Here is a 24,740-nt window from a genome sequence, read left to right as displayed (position 1 = left end):
AAAGTCAAATTAATGCATGTAAACATTTAGCTCCCTTTGCACTGTGCCATGATCCCCCATAACCGCTTAGGTGACCCCAGTCAACATCAATCAGGAAGAACACAATAGGAAGAAGCACACAGTGTGGAAAACCAGGGTCAACTGCACTTTTAATAAATAGACACGGATGGCATTGAGGAAGCAGATTGGCACTCCTGCTCCCTCAACCGTGAGCAGCAATTATCAGGAAACCTCGATGCAAGAGCTTTAGAGATGAGTGGATAATCTACTTGGGCAGATCCAAGACTAATCTGCTATTTCTGCGCTCCAAATCAAAAGACAATGGGATACATATAGGTTGCAGACTGATATGATGCTTTGAAATTAAGGAGGGTGAATCACAGATTACTGGGGAGTATTTGGAAGGATTTGGCATAAATATGATGTTACAAAAAAAAATTTTTTATGCTTTTCTTAATTTAGTTTAGATAACCCAAATGGTCACCACCTCCAATATAAATTGTAATCAATCATACCCATTCATAACCTCTTTCCAGCAGCTTAGCCAAGCTCTATCTCCATGGAACATGCATCAAGTAAACAGACAAGAGAATGGGTGTTTTGACAGCTGCGGGACAGCATTACCCTATTTCTCTGTCTTCGGAGATAAGAACTATCAGCACAGTAGTCAATGTAGGAGCTGACCACGCCTTCCCTGGTGTAACATGCTGTAGTTATGTTGTCAGTGTAAGGTTTATGTCTACCACTGTGGCTGAACTGCACACCCGCAGAGCCAAACACAAACTCATGAGTTCCTGAAACAGGGCCAGCAAGTAAGTGTATGTGCATAATATAATCACATCAACACACTTCACACAACTAATACAAATAACACTCTATGCTGTGTCTTTCCCACCCTTAGGTGGGTGGTTGTGAGTTCAAATCTCTCACTCCAACCTCATTTCATTACCACTCTTTGCCAGACACTTACAATCTCATTACCGTCAACAGAGCAGCTCCAGCCAAAGCCACTGCTTCCCTGCACAGACACAAACACATTGATCCAGAAGCTGAACCAGCAAACAGTGAGGATAGAAGACGAGTAATCCCAGATTCACAGCCTCACAATCAATAAGTAGGGAGGGCTTCAAAGCAAATTGGGACGAGTTATATTAGTCAAATGTTTATCATTACGAGATTGTTAACCTTGTCTTTCAAAATAAAGAGAAAGTCATTTTGTGTTGTTGATGCATGCAGATTAATCAGAATTTCACCATCTAAGTCAGGGGTGTCCAAACTACGGCCCACAGAACAATCACGGCCCTCAGTGAGATGCTGTACGGCCCGCAGCTTCAGTTTTATAATGCATTATTTATGGCCACGGACAGATTTGGACAAAAAAAACGTGGTCATGTGTTTGCACCTTGAGACCAGAGTCCTGGATTGAACGCCCATCTGTGACAGACAGCTACATGAACTCATCTCATATTATGTTATTTGACTCCAGATGTGGAATGAAGGGCAATTTTTCTTTTAATTTTTACACTCCTGCGTGGCTTAGATTTGGTTAAATTTCCATTTAAAAATGATAATTGTGACAATAAAAATAAGATTTTTTATAAAACAATGCATTTGTATGTAAATGTTGCTGTTAAAATTTTTTTTACATTATCAAATCTGGCCCCCGTTAAAAAAAAAAAATAACGCAAATGCTTCAACCTCTTTGAATTATAATGAATCAATGATGATTTCTCTCAAATTCACAGGGAACGTCTCAAACATAAAAAAACCCTCATCTTTCACTTATTTTGTAGAACAAGGAATTGACATGAGGCTATCATGAGACCACAGTTGTCCACAAGCATTCTCCAGAATCTGCTGAAAATAGACTTTCACAGCTGCTCCACTGCAACACTCACGAGCCCCTCCACCTATTCCCCCTGAGGAGTCCAGTCCATGCTGCAGTGCACTGTGCAGTATTTGTGTTATTAGGCAGAAAGAAATCAAACTCCTCTTCAGTTCTGTGAAGGCACAATGCCACCAGGCTTCTCCTCCATTTCATCCCAGGGAAAATTAGAAAAGTGGAGTGAAAGAAAAGGAGAAGAGAAGAACATCTGTGGGGATACAGTGCACATGACGAAATAACTAACTGACGGTAAATTCACAACTAATACATGTTTTGAAGGCATCCTTCTATTCTTCCCTCCTCCCTGCCCCCACTACCAGCTCTGCCTCCTCTGCGGAACGTGGCCGGGTGTCCATGCCTCGAGTGCGCTCGCTGGAGCACAGGACCTTATAAGAATGGAGTCTATTCAACAGCCTTCCTCCAGATGCTCCCAAAACAGTCCTCCAGGCTACAGCAGGGAGCACAAGAGGGGAAAGAGCAGGAAAGGAAAGGGAGATAGGAATCTGATAGCCTATCATTAACAGCACAAATAAATTTGAAGGAAAAATCTCAGGCTAAACCACTTCTCAGTCATGACGTCTGTAGGTGATACTCATATTGTTTTGTCCCTTGAGGCGTTTCAAAGGCCAGATACGATTTGCAAGAGAAGATGTTTATTGTTGCAGATAAACTGTCAAATGTGTAGAAACCACTGCAAATCACAGACTTCGCCCAAAGTGAGGTACGACTCACGCAGACCTCTACAGATTCAATATAAACCAATCGCATGCATTACCTAACATGCTCCCTGAAAGTGGGCATTTCATTTTTCTTTCGATTCACATCAGTTAAAAATATGAGAATATTTTAAACAAAGTCATGCGACTTATTTTATCGACATGCAAACAAACAAATAATAATAAAATATATCACACATGAAGCAGCATATAACACTAAGCTCCCTGGGAAGGTCGATGCACCAAAGACTTCCCCCCCTCAAAGCCTTCACTGATGCTTTGTAAAGCAGTGCCCCTGTGTGTACAAGAAGGAGCAGATCAATGCAATATTAATGTATCAATCAGCACCAAGTTATCAAGCAGCAGCAGAGAGAGCAGCATTGCAGCCCATGTAAGCATGACCCTCAGCAATCACATCCCTGCACTCAACTCCCCATCTTCTCTTGGTGATATTATATATTGAATATAGACTAAGACTATTATTCCCTCCCTCCCGGGGGAACTGCTGCAGAGGAGTGGGTGGTAAGGTAGGTCTCTGTGTTTATTTCTCCAAGGATTCAGGTGAATGCTCTATCACAGCATTCTCCTAACATGGTGCTGGAGATTCTTACCTGACCAAACTGGTCAAATATTTACTTTTTCCATCAGTGGCTTAGGCGACAGATCTCAAAAACCCTGTTTATAATCATGTTCCATGTGGTGAAAAGGTGCCAGGTATTTTCTCGAACAGATATATTTGTCAGCTTACTTTTATAATTTAATTTAGTGTTGTCAATACAATACATTCCCACTTTTAACACTTCCAATGGTTGAAGGTAAAATAAAAGTAACTTAAGTGACAAGAATGTGACGTGTTGGTAAAAGTTATAAAACCCTGGTCCGGAAAAGGTTGAAAAAGTCCTTGAAAGACCAGAAGACCTCAACACAGTCCTGTGGTGAAGTCTGACACCTAGTGGCAAAAGCCTAGAAGTGCACTACACACAGTCAAAGTAGTTATTCGCAGGACTAATTCCTTCCACCAAAACAATACTCACAGCTATTATATACAGTACTTATATATCTTAAAGCAGTTGTTCCCAGAGACTGGATCTGGACCCACAGATGAGTCACAAAAGCTTTCTTTGTGTCACCAAATGCACATGCATAAAATGAAGTTGTGATTCATTCAAGATGTATCTCCTGGAAATTGTTGGTTAATCTATTGTGAATTGGGTCACAGTGACTTGTCATCTTTAAAAAATGGGTCCCTGCATAAAAGGTTTGGGAAACACCGTCTTAAATAATGAAGGGTTTTATGTCCTAAAGTAGCATTTACTGTTCTATAAGCAACACAATCCTACACAGCGTGTAGAGGGACTAAGTGAAGTCATTTCACCTATGCAAACACAATGAGAGCCACTACAAAGAAAGTAAGTGCACAAAAAGGAAACAAAAGAAACATATAGTATAGTACAAGACACTTAAGGCCTCTTTAACACTAACACTAAAACTTGCACAGGTTCAAGACTTTTAATTTTGAAGGTCAGTGTTTATGTGAACAAAGTGTGTTAAATGGTGCATTCAAAGATTTGCAAAACTGGGATGTTGAAATTAACACGGCAAAAAGTCGACCAATCAGAATTTTAGTCGAGCCAGAACGAATCGACTCATAAATCGACAGGGACTTTACAGCCCGAGTTGATAGATGATTCAAGTTCCTACAGTTGTGTGGAGGAAATACAGACTCAGCATTCAGCATGTGAGCTGTTCACAACAGTCTGAATTAATATTAACAAACTAAGGGTGCAGACTGAAGACATCTTACCTTGATGGAAGGTCAGTCTTCTTCAACATTCACCCTAGCAGTTAAACGTCCTGAAAGGTATCATTTTAATCCCAATTTGCTGTAAAACACAATTTAAATATGCTGTATTGAATCATGGCTACAGTCTTGATGTTTGTTTGTTTTTTGCACAGCAGCCATTTTGACAGGTCACAGGAGAAAAATCTCAGGTGTAAATATTAAAAATGAAGTGTGGCTTAGTTCCACTTAGCGTCCTCGGTTTAGGGCGACTTCCATGAGCTGAACAGAGCCATCGTTAACGTGACCACTCACACTTTTCCTGCTAAACAGCTCAAAATGGCTGCTGTGCAGAGACAGTCAGTGTAAACACAACAGGTGCGAGCCAGAACACTGATTTGTAGGAATAAGAAAACAGGTCAACTTTATCGAAATAAACAAACAAATTAGCAGCTATGCTAATACTCACCACACCAAAGAAGACAAAACACACAATTACGTGCAACTTCACGGTCATTTGACTTTTTGGCAGGCTGGCGTCACAGGATTGTAATGTATGTTATAATCACAGGTGTCAGGAGTTTGAGCCAAAAACCGATGTGTCTGTCTTCTTAAAGTTTGACTGATGTAGACAACGTCCTCAATAGGGTGTATTACTTCACTGACTGTGGACAACCCAAGTGGTCAATAGGGGGCGCCAAATCACAATGTTGGGGCGATTTTCTAGAAAGTACAGTGACATGTGGTATAATCATTTACCTGAGCAGGAAGACATGATGAGTGACTTTGAATGTGGCATGGTGTTTGCTGAGTATTTTGTGCTGATCTACTGGATCTATTCTCATGCACAACCACTTCTAACATTTACAAAGAATAGTGTGAGAAAAAGAAAATATCTAGTGATGCCTCTGAAGCAGATACAGCCACAGCACCTCACCAGACACTTTACGTGGTTCACATGGAGAGGTGGACGAGGACTGTACAAGTGCAGATAATCTTGCTTTGGTAAAAACACTAGGATGATTTATTGAAATCCAGATTATGTGAGAGGAATGGCAGAAAGTCTAGTTGAAGAAGTGTTTTTGTTTTTTTATTTGTCAACATCTATTATGTGGTTAGGTATGACTTAAAGGGCAACCAGTGAATCTGATTCCGTTTTATAATGTTGTTACATATTCTGCTCATTTAGTGTGAAACAAAAAAAAAAAAGTTTTTTTAACCACTGGTGATCTTGGTGGACTTGGAAGGCAATTTAGAGAACATGTGGCTGGGAAAAGGTTATTTTTGACTGATGTCAGATGTAACATAGGTCAGTGAATCATCGAGGATCTGGCCTTAATGTCAGTAAAGCCTTAGGAACAATATATGATTTAACTCATGGAGCAGACACCACCATCAACTGTCTGTAACAACCTCAGATCCACAATTACAATATATTGAATCATAAATACATTAAAACAGCGTGTGCGGTGGACAAGATTAGTTTGTCTGTGTGACAAGAGCTGATTGAATGCTTTTTTTTGTATGTAAGAATTTCATTTCTAAACATCTTATTTACCCCACATGCTGTTCTTCACTTCATTTGTTGTTGATGGTCCTCACTGGGTCAGATATTACAAAAGCACTTGACACAAGGTAAAGTTATCTAAAACATGTCTCCAAATGAGTCCTGTGCAGGTGAGGTGTTGGTGGAGAAGATATCATACAGTCATCAGTATCCTCGGTGAGCTGAGTTTCAGCACTTTAAAACTTTTGATTTGCTTTCTGTTTATCAGGATGATCAAATTAATGTATTGAATAAGATGTTTCATTTGGCTGGGCTGCAACAATGTATCAATTTATTGATTCAACGTAGACTACTAAATTATTATTTGTTTCATTTTTTTTCTTCTTCGGAAACACTGAACCACATAATTAGCTTTTTTCTTACATTTTACTTTTAACTAATAACAATATATTATAATAATAATAACCAAGAAAACAATCATGATCAAGTGTTAATGAAAATAAAATGAGTGAGAGCCCTGCTTGGCAACTCCTGATCCAGATGACTGTGGACTCTATGAGTGGATTGACGCAAACAGACAGAGACTCTTCTCTTTACTATGTTTTTATGTCACTGATGACGTCATCTAAAGTCACACTTCAGCGTGACGGTCACTGCACAGCAATGTTACCGCTAATAATGAAAAAAATTAAATCTGTTGGAACTCACATTCATCAGTTTTTATGTTGTGTTGTTGTTGTTTTTTAAAAAAGATCATCTTCTTATTATATTGAAGACAAAAACAATACATTAACACTATAAATTAGACACATGCAGTTTAGGAGTCATGTTGACATTAAACACCAGGACATGATTTCTCCACAGCTGCTACTCTCTGAGTAAGTCAGAGAGTAAGTCAGAGTGGACTCTATCCTCTGACCTGTGTGGGGAAAACACTTCATTTATGTTCCGGTTATCTGTGATCCAGACCACTGTAATGAGGAAGAGGGTCATCAGCTGTGGAAGGTGAACTCGGTGTCATACTGGGACACCTGCTGTCTTTTGGAATTGATTATAAAGATAATGTTTAGTCCACTCCCAGTGTGTCTTCAGAGTTGTCTCAAGGTGTAGAGCGGCGTCTCCGTGGCTTCATCAATATTGTACTGCATATGTACTAGACGAGCACTACTTCACTGGAGACACGTTCCCAAGGTAAGGTCTTTACATTTACCTATCTTTTGGACATGCATTGTCTTCTTATCTAAGCAGAAGGATTCTGTGTTGACTAGGTGACCTGAAGATGAGCGTGCTTATGTGGTGCATGTTGATCCTTCTCCTCTGTCCGCACAGTGAAGAGATGGTTGTGATTAAAACAAGACCAGAAAGGTATGTTTTTTAAGTCTCCTTTGTTTAATGTCATTGTTTGTCTATTTGCACTTGCCTGACTGTCTGTTTATCTGTGAGCAGCATACAATCAAAAATTAAAGGAGAGATATTGAAGAAATCTGATGCAGGCAATGACCTGAGGAAGAAATAATAAGACTTTGGTCTGAATGGAGATCTTCACTCAGGATTAAAAAAAAAACAAGTGATAACTTTTAAAATGTAATGTGAATGAGCAAATTTAAAAAAAGAAAAATCTACATTTCACATAAATTGGCAGTTTCCTCAGTTTTCTGTAAATTCAGTGTACCTGCAAACAAAATAAATAAACACTGTTGCTTTATTATTATTCATGTTTATATGTACCATGGACCTACCTGGAAATTAAACATTTTTACTCCTCAGCTCTGCCTTTCTTAGATGGCGAACATATCGGCTGGAAAAAGGACAAAACATCATCCAAACCCTCAAACGGCATGCAGATGGGACGTTCACCAGTGACTTTACCCACTATCTCGATAAGATTAAGGCTAAAGATTTTGTCGATTGGCTGGCCAGGAAAAAGGAGGGGTGAGTTCAAAAACATTTAAACATCAAGTTTTGTCTTTTTGTGATGCTATGAGAGGAGGGTGATGATGCAGAAGTTACAGCTTATGTTATTATTGTGGAGTTAACGGAAGACTAACTGCATTTCTACCTGCTACACTTGATGTTTTTGTATTTGTGCTCTTCTATCAGTAGTTTAGAGTGAGGTAACTGCTTAAGAAAATGGGTCAAAATGAAAAAGAGAGAAGAATTTTTTAAAGTTTTAGTAGATTTGTAAAACCCCTCGCTTTTTATTTATATGTTTTACAGATGTGAGGAAGACCTACACCACACTGCAGAAGTATGACAGTCTCTATCACATGTGTGTTTGTGTGTATCGTCCAGAAACACGAGTCATCTGCACTAACACTGAAAGAAAACATTGGTCCGTTAAAAGGGTCCAATTTGTAATTGCTGCAGAAAAGTCAAGAAAACAAATCAAAATGTTCAACTTCTAATCCCAACTCTCTTATTACTTTCAAATGTCAGAGTTATTTTTACAGGTGTACTGTTTCTGTAAATGTCTTTTATTTACATTTCAGAGAAAGAAAATGCACAGTCATGTTCAGGTTTTTTGCACTGAATATATTTCTGTTAAATGAATAAACAAAGAGGCAAACTAAAGCAGTCATGCAATGATCTGTTTCCTCATTTCTGCATTGTGTAGTGAACTGTTTTGATGAACACAAATGTGCTTTCAAATCTCTGTGTTTGACAGTAAATAGGGGGGTAATAAGGGGCCACATTTTGTGCATTGATCGTGCTGACCAGAGGTGGGCGCTGTTGTTCAACAACACAAAAATCATGCAGCCAAACTCAACAGCTCATGATGGTTTGGGAACGCTTATAGAAAAAACTGTGTGGAGGTGCAAATGCATGTTGTGGTTGTTTTGGTTTTACTGTATATAATACACACTTTGTTCATTCCAATTTGAATAACTGGATAATAAAGTTATTCAATGGGGGGCGGGGGTTAATAAAGTTAGTAATTCAGTTAACATTTAGTAGAAAAAAGCAGGGATTGGTGGATTGTGCGTAGGCGAAGGAAAACTGAAGGCTGGCACTGGTGGTGGTGTAGGCTTTTATTTTTAAGCATATGTTGTTTTGTTTTGGATGTCCTGGGTGAGATGAGGTGAGGTGGGGGCAGGAGGGCTCTCTCTCTGGACTCTGTCCTCCTTCCTCAGTCTCATTCTCGGGGGAGAAAAGGTAACCAGGAGAGGAGGGGGAGGAGGGAGTAGGTATATACCACGGGGGACAAATACAACCCCTATGATCTCAGTCAAGGGTTGAAATGCGATCGGATTGTCGGGAAAAAAACCTCCCTTTTACTGCTGAATGTTCACGCTGAAGTGCTTGTCTGACATTAAGAAATACCACAGGGACTGCAGCAAAGTGGGACAGAGGAAGGGAAGGAGAAGGGGACACTAACGTCACCCAGCAACGTGAAATAACACATTTAAATTTAAGTGATCGTATTGGAGCCAAAACGTCCACTGAAGAAAAAAAAGCTATGACAATGTGCAGTTATATTTATATAACTAGTTCGGGTCTACCCACAGAGTCTTCACACACTTCAGAGGGAAGGGGGTGGGGTGAGAGGAAAGCGAGAGGAGGGGAGGGGAGGGGGAGTGTAGGTGTGGCCGTCTACGAATTAGGTCGAGCTCCTCCGCACGCGAAACACGTTTATATGACTGGGTTTTATTTCACGTCAGCCAACGGTAACCCCCTCTGATGCAACCCCACCCAGATAACCCGGACAGAGGAGGTTCGGTCTCCCCGCTCCGTTTTCAGCACCAAGGACAGCTCCTCCTTTGCTCTGCGCAGACCGCGACTGCCGCCGGCGCGTCGCTCTTTCAGGTGCCGTGAAGGATCCTAATTTTAGGCTGGGAAAAAAATTGGTTGTTATTTTTGGTGAAATTCTTTTTTTGGAGCGCGGGAGCTGGTCTCCTAGGCAGCCGCGCATATGCACACACTGATGGAGGCACTGGGCCAAACTGGGAGTGTGCTGCTGACTCAGCCTCGACTGCTGCATTAATTTATCTGCACTGCAGTGCTCCCCCACCCCCTCCCTTTCTGACTCTCTCTTCCCACACACACACACACACACTTCTCTCACTCATCATCCTGGAGCATGGCAGGGAAGTTATAGGATAGAGAGTGCCGATGGTCAATAAGGAACAGGATCCAATTGCCCACATGTGTGTAACGGAGACACATACAGTAGGTCAGTAAACATAAATCACAGCAGAAAAATCCACTGAGATGAAGGAAAGGGTGGGGACTGGAGAAGGTGCCGAGAGTTGAGAAGAATCCGGATGATTTGAAAAAGAAAAAAACATCCAGGGAGACAGAATGTGTCATGTGATTAAAGAGAGAGAGCATTTGTATAATTTGTCATCTTTCCAGAGTCTGCCTGAGGACGATTCTGTGCATCATTTACGTGCAATTCCACCCATAACTCCAAAAAGGACTCCCTCCCTCAACATAGTACAAACAAATCAATATATACCAGCATGGCTTTGTATCTCAACCCATCTCACATGAGGCTGTGAGGTTATGGGGGTGATAACTGTAATATCATACCTCTGAACTGTTTACTTTATGGCCAACCACAAACAGGAGTAACGCAGTACAGATGGACTGCATAGTAATGGGGCTTTAGTCCATCCTCTGCCTGTGGGGGGGTTAACACAGGGCTCTTAACAAATCCAATAAGTCCATTGCATTTAAAGGCTGCCTTTCATGACCCTGTTACCACAGCAGCACTCAGCTCCATTTCACAGGATGTTTTCTACTTGCATCCACATACAGCTTCACAAAAGTAAAATAATTCACACAAAATGGCGACCACTACACAAAGTGGACAAGGATGTGCACTTAATCTCTTTTAAATCAGAAAATGTCATATTCAGACGTCAGCAATTCAGCAAGAAACAAACACGTTGTAACTGGAAGGCTGCTTTATTGGTAATAAAAAGGTTCGTGCTCAAATGAAGACAATCTTTCATATATTCTTACCAAGAGTCCAAGTGGTTGTGCAACACACCATCATATTGTACTGTATATTCTCTATCACGGTGTCAAATGATAACAACTGTTTGAGAAGCACACATTTTTCAGCAAAAAAGGAAAAAATTAAAAACGCCCATAAGAAACCATGCTTGAAAAAAAAAAGGGAATGAGTCCTATAAACACATACTGATACAAAAATAAATCTCAGATGGAAACAAAAATACAGAAGAAATAAAACAGAAATATAGAAGGCAAGCTGCTTTTTCACAAGCCAAGTGGGTGACACACATAGCACTAGGAACAGGACATTTTTGAGTTAGCTGTTTTTCTGTTAACATCACACATTGTTGAATATTAAGATGAAGTAGGGTGTCTAAATGATCCTCTGGCAGTATTTTCTGACTCGACATCCCTGATTAATGTTGTGCTCACCCTCGAACCCCCCCACCCTCCACAGTTTGTGTTTAATTTTCTTTTGTTTATCCCCGTTTTAGTTTTTCTTATCCTTTCCCAATGTGGCATCGACATTTAAATTTGCAGAAAAAGCAGAAAAAAAGGCACATGCCATTGAGTGGAACACTAGAAACAAATCATTCATGAAAAATAATGTGAGGATGAGAAGCAAGTACATGATTGTATGAATGTTGAGTCGTAATGGCACTGGTGTGTGTGTGTGTGTGGGGTTGGGTGGGGTGAGGCCCTGGGGAAGGTAGGGTCTCAGGTGGATGAGGCAGTCAGTTACACCAGCTGATGTCCTCTTTGGGAAGAGACTATTGGTAAAGTTGGTGGACAGAGATGAGTGTCACCTGTGTGAGTTTGTGTCCATGACAGTGGGTGTGTCCTGTATATTCAGTGAAGGTGACAAATATGACAGTAAGTGAGAAATGTGCTGGTAACATTATCCTTTCATTATGATCAGGCTACAATCCATGGCAAGCAGCTCCAGTAACAGCACATGAGCTATTCCCCAACATAGAAGGGTGCTGGAAAGACATCCACTGAATGTGTTGCACATAAATCAAATGTGACAAACAGTGTTCTTCTGTTTTATGTATATACATATAGACATATATGTATACATGTATATATCTTTTGTATTATATAATATCTATATATATATATCATTCAATTTCTGTCAACAAAGTGAAAAGTGTCTCAAAAAATCCAAAAGTTAACAAATGTGACAAAGGGCATAGCTGGAAGCCATTCTATATTGTTGTTATTATTCTTTTTCTTTCTTTTTTCTTTTTTGATTATTAGTAGTAACATTTTTAAAATTCCGTATTTACAAAAAAAAAGAGAACACAACAAAGCATGCTGATAAAATAAAAGAATATAATACAATATTTATAGTTTCTCTCAAAAAGTTTGTTCTTTTTCAGCGATTGTGCCATTTACATCATAGCCTGCACTGTACATATATGTGTTTTTGTGTTTTCCTTTTTGTCTTTTTTTTTTTTTTTTCTTTGATATTCTTTTACAAGTGTGAATGTGTCATTCTAAAACATTACATCCAAGTCGAACATGGGTAAATTGGATGACATTACTCACTACTCCTGTGGTTTTCATTGGGAATGTATTTGGTTTCAGTGTACAGCAGACAAACTGATTCGGAGATCTCATATTGTAAACAGAACTCAGGTATTGTTACGGACAAGGAGATTCTGGTACAGGCAGTGTTAAACACACCAAATAGCATTAGTGGTGTGACGATGGACGCCAGATCTATGTCCGGTCATCCATGTAGAAATAGGATCCTCACTCCTGTGTAGAAAAGAAATGGCAGGAATACATTTGGAGGCAGTTGTGTCTTGACGACCACTTGACAAAGCCTCCGTTTTTGTATGTGTTTTTTTTGTTTTTTTTTTAATGAAAAACACCCACGAAGCTTATTATACAACATAGCTGCATCGATGTGAGGCCTGCTGATGTTTTATCATGGCTAGTGTTGGGTTTCTACCTCCATCTCTGGCTGAATATTTTTGAAGCGGGTGATAGCATTTGAAAGCCTGCTTGTATGTGAAAAGATGGTGTGAGCCTGGGTCCAACACCACACAGTGTTTTAAGAGGTCCCACAAAAGCACAATGATACACTGACAAATATGGGACTTTCAGCACTCTGACTCAGATCAAAGCCAAATCCACCTCTGCTCTGGCATTTCTCTCCTGCTCCCATGGCAGTCAGTCTAAAACCCTGAAGGGAGCAGCTCTACCGGTTTATTGGTCCCTATTCATACCATTATTTATCACCGTTCACCTCCCTGTAATATCAAACAAAATCCATTTGAGTCTGTGGACAAAACCACAAGCCCTTCATGGCCATCCAACGTTCATACATGACGAGGCATGTCCTTGTGATAACTCTCTGCTAACTCTGCTGTTTCAGATGGCCAGTGTCACTCTCACTGATCAAGCCTTTTCTGAGAATGATTGTATACCAAGGACATCAGAGAAGGACTTCAAGGCTTTCCCCCCCAACACTGAGAACTCAAATTGTCAGAAAAGCTCAAAACATAAACTCGTATGAAATAAATTACTGGAAGTACAGTCTGATGTGGTTTTCCATTCTTCCACAAGCCCAATACAAAACGAATATCAAAAACAAAGCAAAGAATAACAGAAAAAAAAAAAAATATTTTGTCCCTTCTTCAGGAAATGCAGCGGTAGATGAGTTTTCTGTTGACACTTGAGCACACCAAAGCGTTATTGATGCCAGATATGGATTCCTTGGCTTGGAACATCACCTGCCGTAACAGGGACCACAGGAAAGTCAGGAGAGTGACTGTGTGATGGAAGTAAATAAACAAGGTGTAAGCCCAGGATTTGGTTCAGCACTTCATTCTAACGAGGCCTTCCAAATCTGTGCATCCTCAACATGAAGATATTCTGCTTCCCTCTTGACAATCACACACTCTTTCAAATCTATTCACATTCAGAGCAGCAAAAAACAGGTTCTGGTTTGTGAAATTGACTGATCTGATTGCCTCTGAGTGCTTTCATCCTTCATTCACCTGAAAGTTTGATGATAGGCTGAATCTGAAGATTAAGGTCAACTGAAAAAAAAACCCAAAAAAAACTAGTGAAAGGTGGGATATATGAATATCATTCCCCCAATATTCTATATGCATATCATTAACATAATATTTGCTTTCCATTTACAGTTCTTGTAACTTTCCCAGTGGACAGCCTCAAACTTATAGTCAAGCCACTGCAGTGGTTTGAGAATGAAGTGTCTTGTGGACTATGATTACTCATGCATGATTCCTGATCAAAACATGCCTTCATGCAAGTCATTTCTATGCATTGAACGAGCACAATAATTAATATTTATCTGCAACTCAGTCTGAGCAAGTTTCCTTCAGCCCAAGTCAAAACAGTGACTATTGACCCCAACCCTGGTCAGTGTGAAAGCCCATGTAGAGAATGTCTTTTTCAGTGTCAGTATAACAAAGAGTAGATGAAACGACTAGTGACATGGGCTAAATGTTATCTTTTTTTGCTGCTCAAATAATGTAAAGATGCAAGTATACTCAGCACAAACAAACAAAAAAATCTTTGTCTGCGGGTCTGGGTTTACCTCCTCCCTCACAAGTGTTTGCCTCCTAACTAAACTTGCTTGCTTGATTGATGTCTTCTTGATAAAGATGGTAAACTCAGTGTTACAGACCCTCTGTTAGACTGCTAACACAGTTCTAGTGGGGGTCTGTGTAATCCGGACCCACAGCATTAGCACTTTGCTGTGGGGGTTCCACACTTGGTGGTGGCAGGGATTTTGCAATTCTCCATTCATCTAGCAGAGAATTCTGTGCCTTGGCAGTTGGTCCCCAAAGAAACACGTGTCATTGGCCAGCACACTTTATAGTCATTGTTTTTCACTTTGCATTTGTTTTTCATTTCTATGAACTTGGTCACTATGCAGCAAAAGTCCCATGGTAAACTGATTGTGTTTGGTTCAGCTGTCTTTGATGACATAAGAAACAACATTGTCCCCGTAGTATTTGAAATACTGTAAACATTTTTTTGTATGTTTTTGTTGTAGTTGTTTTCTCACTTGCAAATGATCACTTTTTCTACATTTGTTGGGTTTGGGCTCAGAGTCTCATCTCGCTGTTTTTATTGGAATTGGAGTCACTGAACCCTAACACTTGGATTCCCACTCATCTTTTTGGTTTTTGTCCTTCTCTTTTCTGGAAAAATCCTCCTTGTTTTCGTCCTGCTTTTCCTTGTCAGGTTTGGTCACGCTGTCGTAAGAGGGGAGAGAGGCTGTGGAAGGTGTGCTCTCCTTCTTCTCTTGGTTGGTACCACCATTCTCAAGCTTATTGTTAGTAAAAGTGTGGCGCTTGAAGATGATGCCACGTCTGATGAGGTGAGCGCGGTATGCATTCTGAATAATTCTGGCAGAGACATCCTCCTGTTTGCGGCGGAGAGTGGTGGTGATGGGTTCGTATGACACCTTGGAGGGGTTGGCAGCCACAAATCGCTCTTCCATCTGCTGCCTCAGCATGTCCAGCTCACCACTGTCACCCAGTACACGCTTTGTGAATGCAAACAGGATGTCCAGGCAGTGTATGCGATCGCCACTCACCATAGGCATGTCCATGGCAATTAGTTCTATAGTGTTGGGCTTTGGCACTCGGAGTGGGTGCTCCAGTGCATCGGCAAAGTCAGGAAGCTTGGCAAAAGTAATAAACTGAGAGGCAGTGGGATCAAACTTCTCCCAGATCTCGTAGAAGGTCTCAAAGTCATCCTCACTCAGTGGGTCAGCACTTTCCTCTGTGGCCACGCTGAAGTTCTCCAAGATGATGGCAATGTACATGTTGACCACAATCAGGAAAGAAATGATGATGTACATGACAAAAAAGAAGATTCCCACTGAGGGATTTCCACAGTTACCCTTCACATTTGTACCAGGGTTCTCCAAGTTGGGGTTGCAGTCTGGTGGGTAGTTGAGGATTGGCAGCAACAAGCCATCCCATCCACCTGATGTAGTGATCATGAAGAGGATGATCATACTGTTGCCGAAGGTCTCAAAGTTATACAAGTCGTCAATGCCTGCGCCATGCTTTACATAGCCAAAGTTGGACATGCCGAAGATGGAGAAGATGAACATAACGAGGAAGAGCAGTAAGCCGATGTTGAACAGGGCTGGCAGTGACATCATCAGAGCGAAGAGTAATGTTCGGATGCCTTTAGCTCCTTTGATCAGACGGAGGATACGTCCAATACGAGCCAGCCTGATCACTCTGAATAGGGTGGGTGACACAAAGTATTTCTCAATGATGTCAGCCAAGAACATACCTGAGGAGGAGGAGGAGGAGGAAAGTGTGAAACAAAGGAGGAGAAAACAGTCAAAACACACACACTTCAACAAGTGTCATATTTAAACGTCTCCTTCACTGCTTTGTGTTGTCTTCTGCACTCACTCACCAACAATAGACAGGATGACCACCACCACATCAAAGATATTCCAGCCATTGGTGAAGTAATAGTGGCGAAGGGCAAAGAGCTTGAGCAGGAACTCCGTGGTGAAGACTACGATGAAGATGAAGTTGACCCAGTAGAGGATGTCCTCTGTTTCATTTGACTGATCATCTGTTTCCACCATCATGGTGACCATGTTGAGGCAGATGAGGATCATGATGGAGATGTCAAAAACTTGCTGTGTCACAAAATCAAACACCATTCCCTGGATCTTATTCTGTGAATAGAGAGGGCAGAAAGAGTAATGAATGAGACATTTTAATAAGGATTCAACCAACTGCAATGTGTGATAATTAATCTGAACAACCAATTAAAAGCAGTGACCCAGAGAAAAACATACCTGTGGCCGAGGAATAGGTTTTTGTGGCTTTTTGGAGCCCAGTTTTTTCATGGCATTGTAGTACTTCTTCTGTTCCTCTGTCATGAAGATATCCTGACCTCCAAAGTAAAGAGAGAAACAAAAAACATGGTTATAATCGTACTCTACACAAATGGAAAATACACTATTAGGAGGCAGAATGGCTCTTATCTTTTTCTTTTGCTGGTTGAAGTTGTCGATAATCACACCAATGAAGAGATTAAGGGTGAAGAAGGAGCCGAAGATGATAAATATGACAAAGTAGATGTACATGTAGATGTTGACCTCGTAGTCTGGTTGGTGTTCAACCTTAAAGGGAGATGAAATGGTGAAGGTAGTATTTATCCAATTTAAAGAAAATATTTTGTTAATGACAATATCAACACTATTTCTTTAGATGTAAGATAATTACATGCTCCAACAAGCCAGCTTGATGCTGTCGGTCGCATCATAAGCGTATAAGTGTGTAAAAATCCCGATCTATTGCATGCTAACTAATAAGCTGAGATACACTGACATACTCATTTTCTGAAAAAGTAACAAGTATACCTCTCTGGAATCCACAGCAGCATACATAATGTCCATCCAGCCTTTGAACGTGGCCTTTCAAAAGAAAAAAAGAATTCAGAACATTTGTGGAAACAAAAAACAATAGTACAAAGAAAATTATGAGTTAAAAAAAAAATCAAACTCAGATGGACATCACTGCATATCCGACGATAGAGCTTGTGCATGGAAAGACACAAGTGGATGAAGAACAAATGGAATTTGAAGCAGCAACAATACAACAGAAAAAACGTTACAAGCACATAGAAAAACAAGTTAAATGAAGAAACAGAGTTGTAGAAGAGAGGAGGAGCAACACTCTCACCACTTGCAGCAGTGCCAGGTAGCCGGCGCCCACATTGTCAAAGTTGATTTTGACGTTCTTCCACCTGACCTCAGTATGGTTTAGGTTAATGAGGGCCTCACACTCGCTCTTGTTGTTGACATCTTCAACAGAAAAGTACGCCTCGGCTGTCTCATTGAAACAGTAGTAGTACTTCCCCGCAAACAGGTTGACACCCATGATACTGAAAATCAGCCAAAAGATGAGGCAAACCAGCAACACATTCATAATGGAAGGGATGGCACCCACCAAGGCGTTGACTACCACCTAGACCAGACCAGGGAAGACAGGATATCACAGTGTCAGAAACAGGAAACAAAAGTATGTCAGTCATCCCCTCCAACAAGACACGACATACTGTTATGGCATCACACATTGTACCAAAAACTGCTATTAAGATATTTATTACAGGTGGCATTAAGAGCAACGGTGCTGCCATTATGGTTGCATGTAGCCAAAAATAATCACTGAGATTGTGTGAGGAATTAATGGGAATTAATGGGCAGGACTGCACTATCTGTCCCATTCTAATTAGAACAGCACTGATGTGACTTGCAGATGGTCTTTGATCTGTTGAAGCATGTGGATAGAAATGCTAAAGGGATACTCACACACCCCCATGCATGTATCCTAAAAAACTTAAATGCTTCTGGTGTTATTTCACCTTTAAATTCAATTTATTTATGTATAAATACAAAACATTTACAGAAAATGATGGCAAGAGTCATTGACATAATGGGCCCCGTTTATAATATATCATGTAAGATATACAGTATATATTACTTAATGTTAACTCTTTAAAGTAACACCTATAAAACATTGATTAATAGTGTTTAGCCATACCACTATGAAGTGTCCATTGTTTACCACCCCCCCCCTCAGTCAGTCAACATTCTTAACTTAACAGACCCCTTAACATAATCCCCTCGAGTCAAACAATGTAAAATCATGACAGTTTTCTTTTAACACTATGATTCCCAAAAGCCACCCCAAAATCTATTCTTTTCTAATAACCCAATCTGGTTTCCCGTAAGTTAATCATAGCCAGTAATAAGCTCAGCACACAGTGAACCGCTCACTACCGGTTTAAGGCAGGCCGAGCAGCAGCTCTCAGGCAGACAGCTGAGCATGCATATCTTTGGCAGACTCGTTTTGTGGAGCCATATTCCCTCCTCATTACAGACGGGGGGCGCTCTAGAGCAGGATTCTCTCAGCATGTACACAACCTCACTGGTGTTGGGCATCATACGTTGCTTATTGTACACAATCATGTCAAATGTAAAATTGCTTCATTATATTTTTCAAATATAACTTAACTCTTTCCCACACAGTGTTGTTGCTATTGCACTCGCTGAGAGAATGACTCCCTGCTTGTTGTAAGGCACGACTGATCTGCTTTTTTTTTTTTTAAAGGAATTAGGCCATGCTGTGTGGAAAGCATTCTCAGAAAGAGGGAAAATGGCTTTCAAAAATGCAAAATGTGCATCGGCAGTTATAATACATGCGTGTTACATGGCATTGTGCAATCTCAAGATCCGCTCAAATCAATACATAAATGAATAGAGAAATGTGTGGATAGAGAGATAGCGGCTACAGAGATAATGGCTGAAGCCTTGTAAGCGTGTCTGACAAGCCATTCTGATTATTTACATGGGTGTCTGACAAATATCAGTGACACAATAGCAGATTTGTGGGCTAAAACAACATATTGGCCCACTCACAGCAAAGAATGATTGAGGTTTAGTGATTATATCCAAAGGCCCCTCGATGACTAACATCTTTAAGGGCTGGTAAAGCTAAAATTGTCTTTTGACAAAGTCTTTGGTTTGACTTATGTCAGGATAAGAGGAATTTTCTGAAATTTGGATATAGATGGCTGGACAAGGTTTCATTCCTGTACGATGCATTGTTCAAAGAAGTGGGATCGAGATTACAAAGCAGTCTTAAGAGAAAGAGGTAGCAAAGTAGAAAGTCAGAACAGCCCATAATCATTGCATGTTAAGCAGTGCAATGTGTCCATTGAAGCTGAACTGCTTGCTTGGTGCTGTTGAGTTGTGTTTACCTCTGCGTCGCTTCGTGCCCTAAGATTTAACAAGCAGGAATGTAAAAGTTCTCATCATTCCAACTCTCCAAAATCTCTTTTATACAGTGTCATCTCTCCATTCATGTACTCCCCTATTCATTTATTTATTGCTTTGACCTCAGTTTTTCCGTTTTCAATTCAAACAAAAACGGTGAATTCATTGCTGACCACTGACATTATATTACAAAACTACAGCAGGATATAAGTCCTTTGTTTGTCCACCTTTGTATTAAAAGACCACCCTCGCCTCTTTTACCACATACACCCAGTGAATGAGGTAATTCATGGGGGAATTGGTACTTCACATATCTACACTCTACTGAAGCAAATGTGCCATGACTTCCAACCCCAAAAATGACAACATCTTACTGACAGCTCTGTTTTCCATCATAACATTCATGATCACATCCAAAAAGCTTATCCAGGGCCTAAAAATATTGATCTGCTCATATGCAAGGGCATCACATTTTAGTCACTGGATATCTAGTATGAATGAGAATTTTTAAGACTAAATAAATTTTCAATCAACCATCAAATTTTTAAAAGATAAAAGATTACCCAGGCTTCTTCTGCTGGTCTGTTATTTTTGGGACATACTAAAGAGAGGCAATACATTGTCTGTTTAGGGTTGAGAGTGTTGTCTGAACACTATAGTGCTAGTCAACCTATGGGCCACCACCCACCCAGATCCAGAGTTTAACTGGGCCCATTGTTGCCTCCCAGTTTGCTTCCCGTGGGAGTGGAAGGCAACATGAAGCCAGGGCCTGCTGTACGCGCTACAGTTTGTGGTGCCATGACATGACAGCAGTAATGCCTTGTGTGAAATGGCAGCCTCGCATATTTGCTAAGCTTCTGCCGACATTTCCAAAGGAAGGCAATGGAAATCATATTAAATATTTAGTATGGACAAAAGCAGTCTAGGAGACCAATCTGCCACCAGAATGGACTGTTAGCAGATCAGTCAGTCAGAGGTTATCACCTGAGGTTAGGCAGAAACTTAACAAATGCTTTCCTCACAAAGCCACAACACAAAGAGTGTGTGGTTTCTGTCTCAGTCCCTGACGCACAAAGATCCTGGACAATCAGGAGAGAGTGTGGTGACCCTCCAGCGGTCTGGCCCAGCCAAACCAGGTCTTGGTGAAGTGAGTAGTGGAGGAATAAGGAGGTGCGAAGGAAGAGGAAAAGGAAGAGGAGAAGGGGTGAGGGTAGGGTGGGTGCTGCACAATGCTGTGCGTACAGGGGCTAAGGAGGTGGGGACAGTCTGAGGTGAAGAGGAAAGGCTCAAACTAGTCGACAAAGCAACCAGTCCAAGAGTAGTTAGAGAGATAGTTCAGGAGAATGAGATAAGGTGAGATAAAAGAGACAGGAGGGACTACGGTGACAACAACCAGGCTCAAACCTCTCGCTACCACCCTTCATAAAGACAACCAATCAGATCTATGTATTTTAGAGAGAGATGGCTGAAGCAACCAGCTGTCCTGTTGCAGAGAAGTGTTTAATGTTCTGCAAACCACTAGATATTTTGATTTCTCTGAGTGGTTGTTTGGCAGCCGTCCTGACAAGTTTTGGTGTGTTTGGTCGGGCAAAAGATTAGGTGGTGTCCCACAGCTCCCAGGTTCCTGCTGGTTGTTCTCCACGCCAGATGCCCAGATGTATTGAGGGATGGTGTGAGCTGGGGTGTTATGGGAGCAGAGTGGGGGGAGTTATGGGAGTATAAGGTGGGGCAGGGGCTCAATTAAAAGCAGTGGTTGAAAATCAGGCCAAATGAAGAGCTACTTGTTGATCTGAATGCTCTATGAGATGGTATGTAAGTTTGGTTTGCATTTACCAATTTCACATTCACTTTGGCCAATTAAGAAGATAGATGAGGTTATTTCTAGTTTGTCACTTGTGTGATGAGGCAGCTTTGTCAAAGTTATTTCTGTTGCTCTTTGGGTCATTGTTACTATGAAACAAATCCATTTTTGTTTGTTGAAGAAAGTCAATTGAAATGCATGTTGTTCTGCTGAATATAACTTCACTGTTAACTTAACTCAGTCTCCCAGCTGCATCATGACTTGTTCTTTCGCACTAACAAAGGCATGGTACAGGACTGCGCATGGAAAGGTGACTTTTTGGTGTTCATTTCCTGGTTTAAAAAACACTCCCCCAATATTATGGAGTCTTTTTTTTGTCCTCTTAGTTTGTTTTTAGATCAGTTCTAGCATGCTTTAAACTGTTGAATGGGCATGCGGAAGGATCAGCTGCTTAGCTTTGGATCTTACCCTCATCCCTTCAAAACGTGACAAGGCTCTGAGGGGTCTCAAGGCCCTTAGTGTCCTGAGTGATTTAATGGGCCCTAGATCGGAGTAGCCCAGCGCATTAGCTACAAGGCTGACTATAGACACCTATACAAAAACAGAGAAGCAAAAGAGGTTCCAAACTGTTAGAAGTGAGAATATTCACTAGGGAAGAGAGACGGCCCTGGCATAGGTGGAGAGTTGCTTGACATACACACATAAATCGATCCATGTATGTGCATGTATAATATTGCATTTATACATGTATATACACTGAGAGAGAAGGTCAATGTTTAGTATAGGGTTCATGTGCGTATTATTTTTAGTAGCAGCAGGTCGTAGGGATTGTTTGTCTGTTATTTTGGGGCAGTTGACGAGATGTGAAAAGTCCTTTGTACCTGCAAAAAATGTGGTTGAGAGAGAAAGAGAGGAGATAGAGACATAAGACTCAAATAGAGGGCAAATTAGGCAGAAAAGACTGCTACATGATTTAGTAAAGACACAAGCAAAGGGACCGGGAGTGGAACAGGAGTTGGGGGGGTAAGGGAAGGAGAGAGGTTGACCTGTAGAAGCCGATAAAAACCCAACAGACTTGAGAGCCTTACCCTTGCCCCTCTAATATTGTCTCTCCATGTCGCTCTTGGGCTGAGGCATAAAATCCCATATAATTTAAGACAGACAAACTAATGGAACCTAAGAGAAAGAATACAAGTAAACATGTGCAAGTGTGTCATTTTGACATTTCCAAACTGTGACATTGCATTTAGAATCAAGAAGGAAAGCCACAGTCACAGAAGACACACACAAGAACCAGGGGTGGAGGTTAAGGGTAGACTGTACATAGTTATTGTCACTGGATACCACTGAAAGGACAAAATGACATAAATTACAATTGTTACACACAGTTAACAACAGTTAACAATAACATAACCTCAAAGAAACTGGTGTAGCCCTTCTCACGTCCCACAGCAGCCACCAATGTAATGTTGCAGCCAAAGAACACTTCATGGTATCTTATCATTAGTTAATAACATTCGTTAAACCCTTAAATTAAACTATTTAGTCAAAAGGTAAATACACATCTATACTAATAGAGCCTTTATCACTGTAATAATTTAAAGCTAATTTAGACATAGTGGTCTGAGTTATTGTACCCACTTTAAGTCTGCTCTATAGAGCTGATCTAAGTTGAATACATGTGTATTGCATCATTACACATCAGGAAAATGGAGTGTGGTCAATAAGCTGCACTAATGTTCTCTGACGTGTGGTAAGTGGTGGAGGAATGACTTAGCCTTGCTGAAGTCACCTCAGTTATGCTAAGGCAGCCATTTCAGGCTGACTGCTGCACAGGGAAGATTGTAAGGAAGTATGCTTTGGCTGAATGCAGGTTATTTATGATGCAAAATGCAGAGTGGGCGGCTGTATTATAATAAGCCTCAAAACAATTTAGTTTGTCCAGGAATTAGTGCACAAACACAGGTCGACATTATCCTCATTATCCTCAGGATTTTGATGATTTATTTGCTAAACTAATATTCTGAGTCTGGATGCTGGAGGGACTGAGGGAATACCAGTTCCTTACAAATAAGGATAAATATCAACAGAAAGCACCTCCAATCATCCACTGACACCAATCAGTCAAACTCACCGCAATAATTACACAACATCCAAAGCTTACCAAAGTCACGGAGGGAGGATTGTTAGAGGCAAAATCTTCATTTTACTGTTGCCATCATCAACACTGACTAAAAGAGATTTCCATTTCAACCATTTAGCTGTAGAAATCCATCAGAACTAAAAAAAGAGCAGTAGGAAAAGGTGTCAGCACAGATTAACTGTTCAAACATTCCGCCCAGAATGTCCTGGATGAGGCTTTTATTGAGATTCTGCTCAGATTTCTCCATTTCCTCACTCTGTGGCACAAAGCCTCTGGCAGGTAGACAGTAAAACAAAAGATTTTGCCTTTATCTATACTACAGTGTTTGGGGTAATTGTCACCTTCAGCCTGACCCTTTGGAGAGGCCCCCAATTGGGGTGCCTGGTCTCTGGCCCCCTGCTGGGCCAGCTGTGCGGTAGCAGCCTCAGCATCTCAACGTCCTTCACGAGCTCTGCAAGGCAAGGCCAGTGACATCTGGGGCTGTGATCCCATGATGACGACAGCACAAACCAGAGCCTCACAGAAATAAAACAAACTAAAAACAAACAGAAAAAAACACAACAAAGCAATGATAATAATCTGAGAAAAATGAAAATTGATGAAGTCTATCAGCCTCTCCCTCACCTGAAATTTGTTATGAATTCCATGCTACAGTAAGATGGATATTGATAATTGTTTTAACAACATAAGAGAAAAAATATAATTTCTACAAACTGATTTACGTTTACCTCGCTAACATTACATTTCTTGTCCCTGACATTTTGCCATTAAAAAAAGAAATGTGAAAACATTGTCAAAATGGAAATTAAAAGGATGCAAGGCAAATAATGACAGAAAGATGTAACACGAGGAAAATGAGGAGGAACACACTCACACACTAAGAGAAAAATACAAGCCGGTCTAATGATGGTGCCCCCCCATTTGTGAGTCCATGGCAATGGTTTGACCCCACAACATAGAGGCACAACACAACCCAGACTCATCAAACACAATACTTGTTGTTTTTGGAGGGGGAGCGCTAGTGAAGACCACACTTACCGCCGGCTGCCTGTCACCCACCATCATTACATTTCAGCGAGCACAATATCACCACATTCCTGAGGATACGTGTTCAAGAGGAAATGAGAGGAGGATAAGGAAAGA

At 40.8% G+C, this 24,740-nt stretch overlaps 3 protein-coding genes and 1 long non-coding RNA gene across 14 annotated transcripts in view; 1 reads left to right on the top strand and 3 right to left on the bottom strand.

Annotated features, from left to right (window-relative positions):
- The window catches only part of fignl2 (fidgetin like 2), a 43,284-nt gene extending 38,238 nt beyond the window's left edge, over positions 1-5,046 (bottom strand). The window contains exons 1-2 of the mRNA XM_044038067.1: positions 4,851-5,046; positions 4,406-4,484 (exon numbers count right to left, since the gene is read on the bottom strand). The gene's annotated coding sequence lies outside the window, so the exon portion shown is untranslated. The remainder of the gene's footprint in view (positions 1-4,405; positions 4,485-4,850) is intronic.
- samd11 (sterile alpha motif domain containing 11) overlaps positions 1-24,740 on the bottom strand; it is a 1,171,052-nt gene that overhangs the window by 83,113 nt on the left and 1,063,199 nt on the right. The gene's annotated exons all lie outside the window — the stretch shown is intronic.
- LOC122777138 lies at positions 4,145-8,446 on the top strand. 4 transcript variants are annotated; one of them, XR_006361293.1, is made up of 5 exons: positions 4,145-4,416; positions 6,981-7,079; positions 7,157-7,253; positions 7,656-7,820; positions 8,106-8,446. It is a non-coding gene; the product is annotated as an uncharacterized LOC122777138 (long non-coding RNA). The 4 variants fall into 4 exon arrangements; XR_006361292.1 differs by having other exon boundaries at positions 6,970-7,079; XR_006361291.1 differs by having other exon boundaries at positions 4,145-4,462; positions 6,970-7,079.
- scn8aa (sodium channel, voltage gated, type VIII, alpha subunit a) overlaps positions 10,781-24,740 on the bottom strand; it is a 43,410-nt gene continuing 29,450 nt past the window's right edge. For all 5 annotated transcript variants that reach the window (XM_044038034.1, XM_044038037.1, XM_044038033.1 and 2 more), the window contains exons 21-27: positions 21,923-22,045; positions 17,558-17,842; positions 17,236-17,289; positions 16,858-16,995; positions 16,669-16,773; positions 16,275-16,545; positions 10,781-16,145 (exon numbers count right to left, since the gene is read on the bottom strand). In XM_044038034.1, the coding sequence (XP_043893969.1) occupies positions 14,986-16,145; positions 16,275-16,545; positions 16,669-16,773; positions 16,858-16,995; positions 17,236-17,289; positions 17,558-17,842; positions 21,923-22,045 (2,136 nt within the window). In that variant the 3' untranslated portion in view covers positions 10,781-14,985. The remainder of the gene's footprint in view (positions 16,146-16,274; positions 16,546-16,668; positions 16,774-16,857; positions 16,996-17,235; positions 17,290-17,557; positions 17,843-21,922; positions 22,046-24,740) is intronic.

Source organism: Solea senegalensis, linkage group LG11, assembly GCF_019176455.1.
Source record: "Solea senegalensis isolate Sse05_10M linkage group LG11, IFAPA_SoseM_1, whole genome shotgun sequence".
Taxonomy (NCBI): domain Eukaryota; kingdom Metazoa; phylum Chordata; class Actinopteri; order Pleuronectiformes; family Soleidae; genus Solea; species Solea senegalensis.
This window is presented reverse-complemented; position numbering and strand designations above follow the sequence as displayed.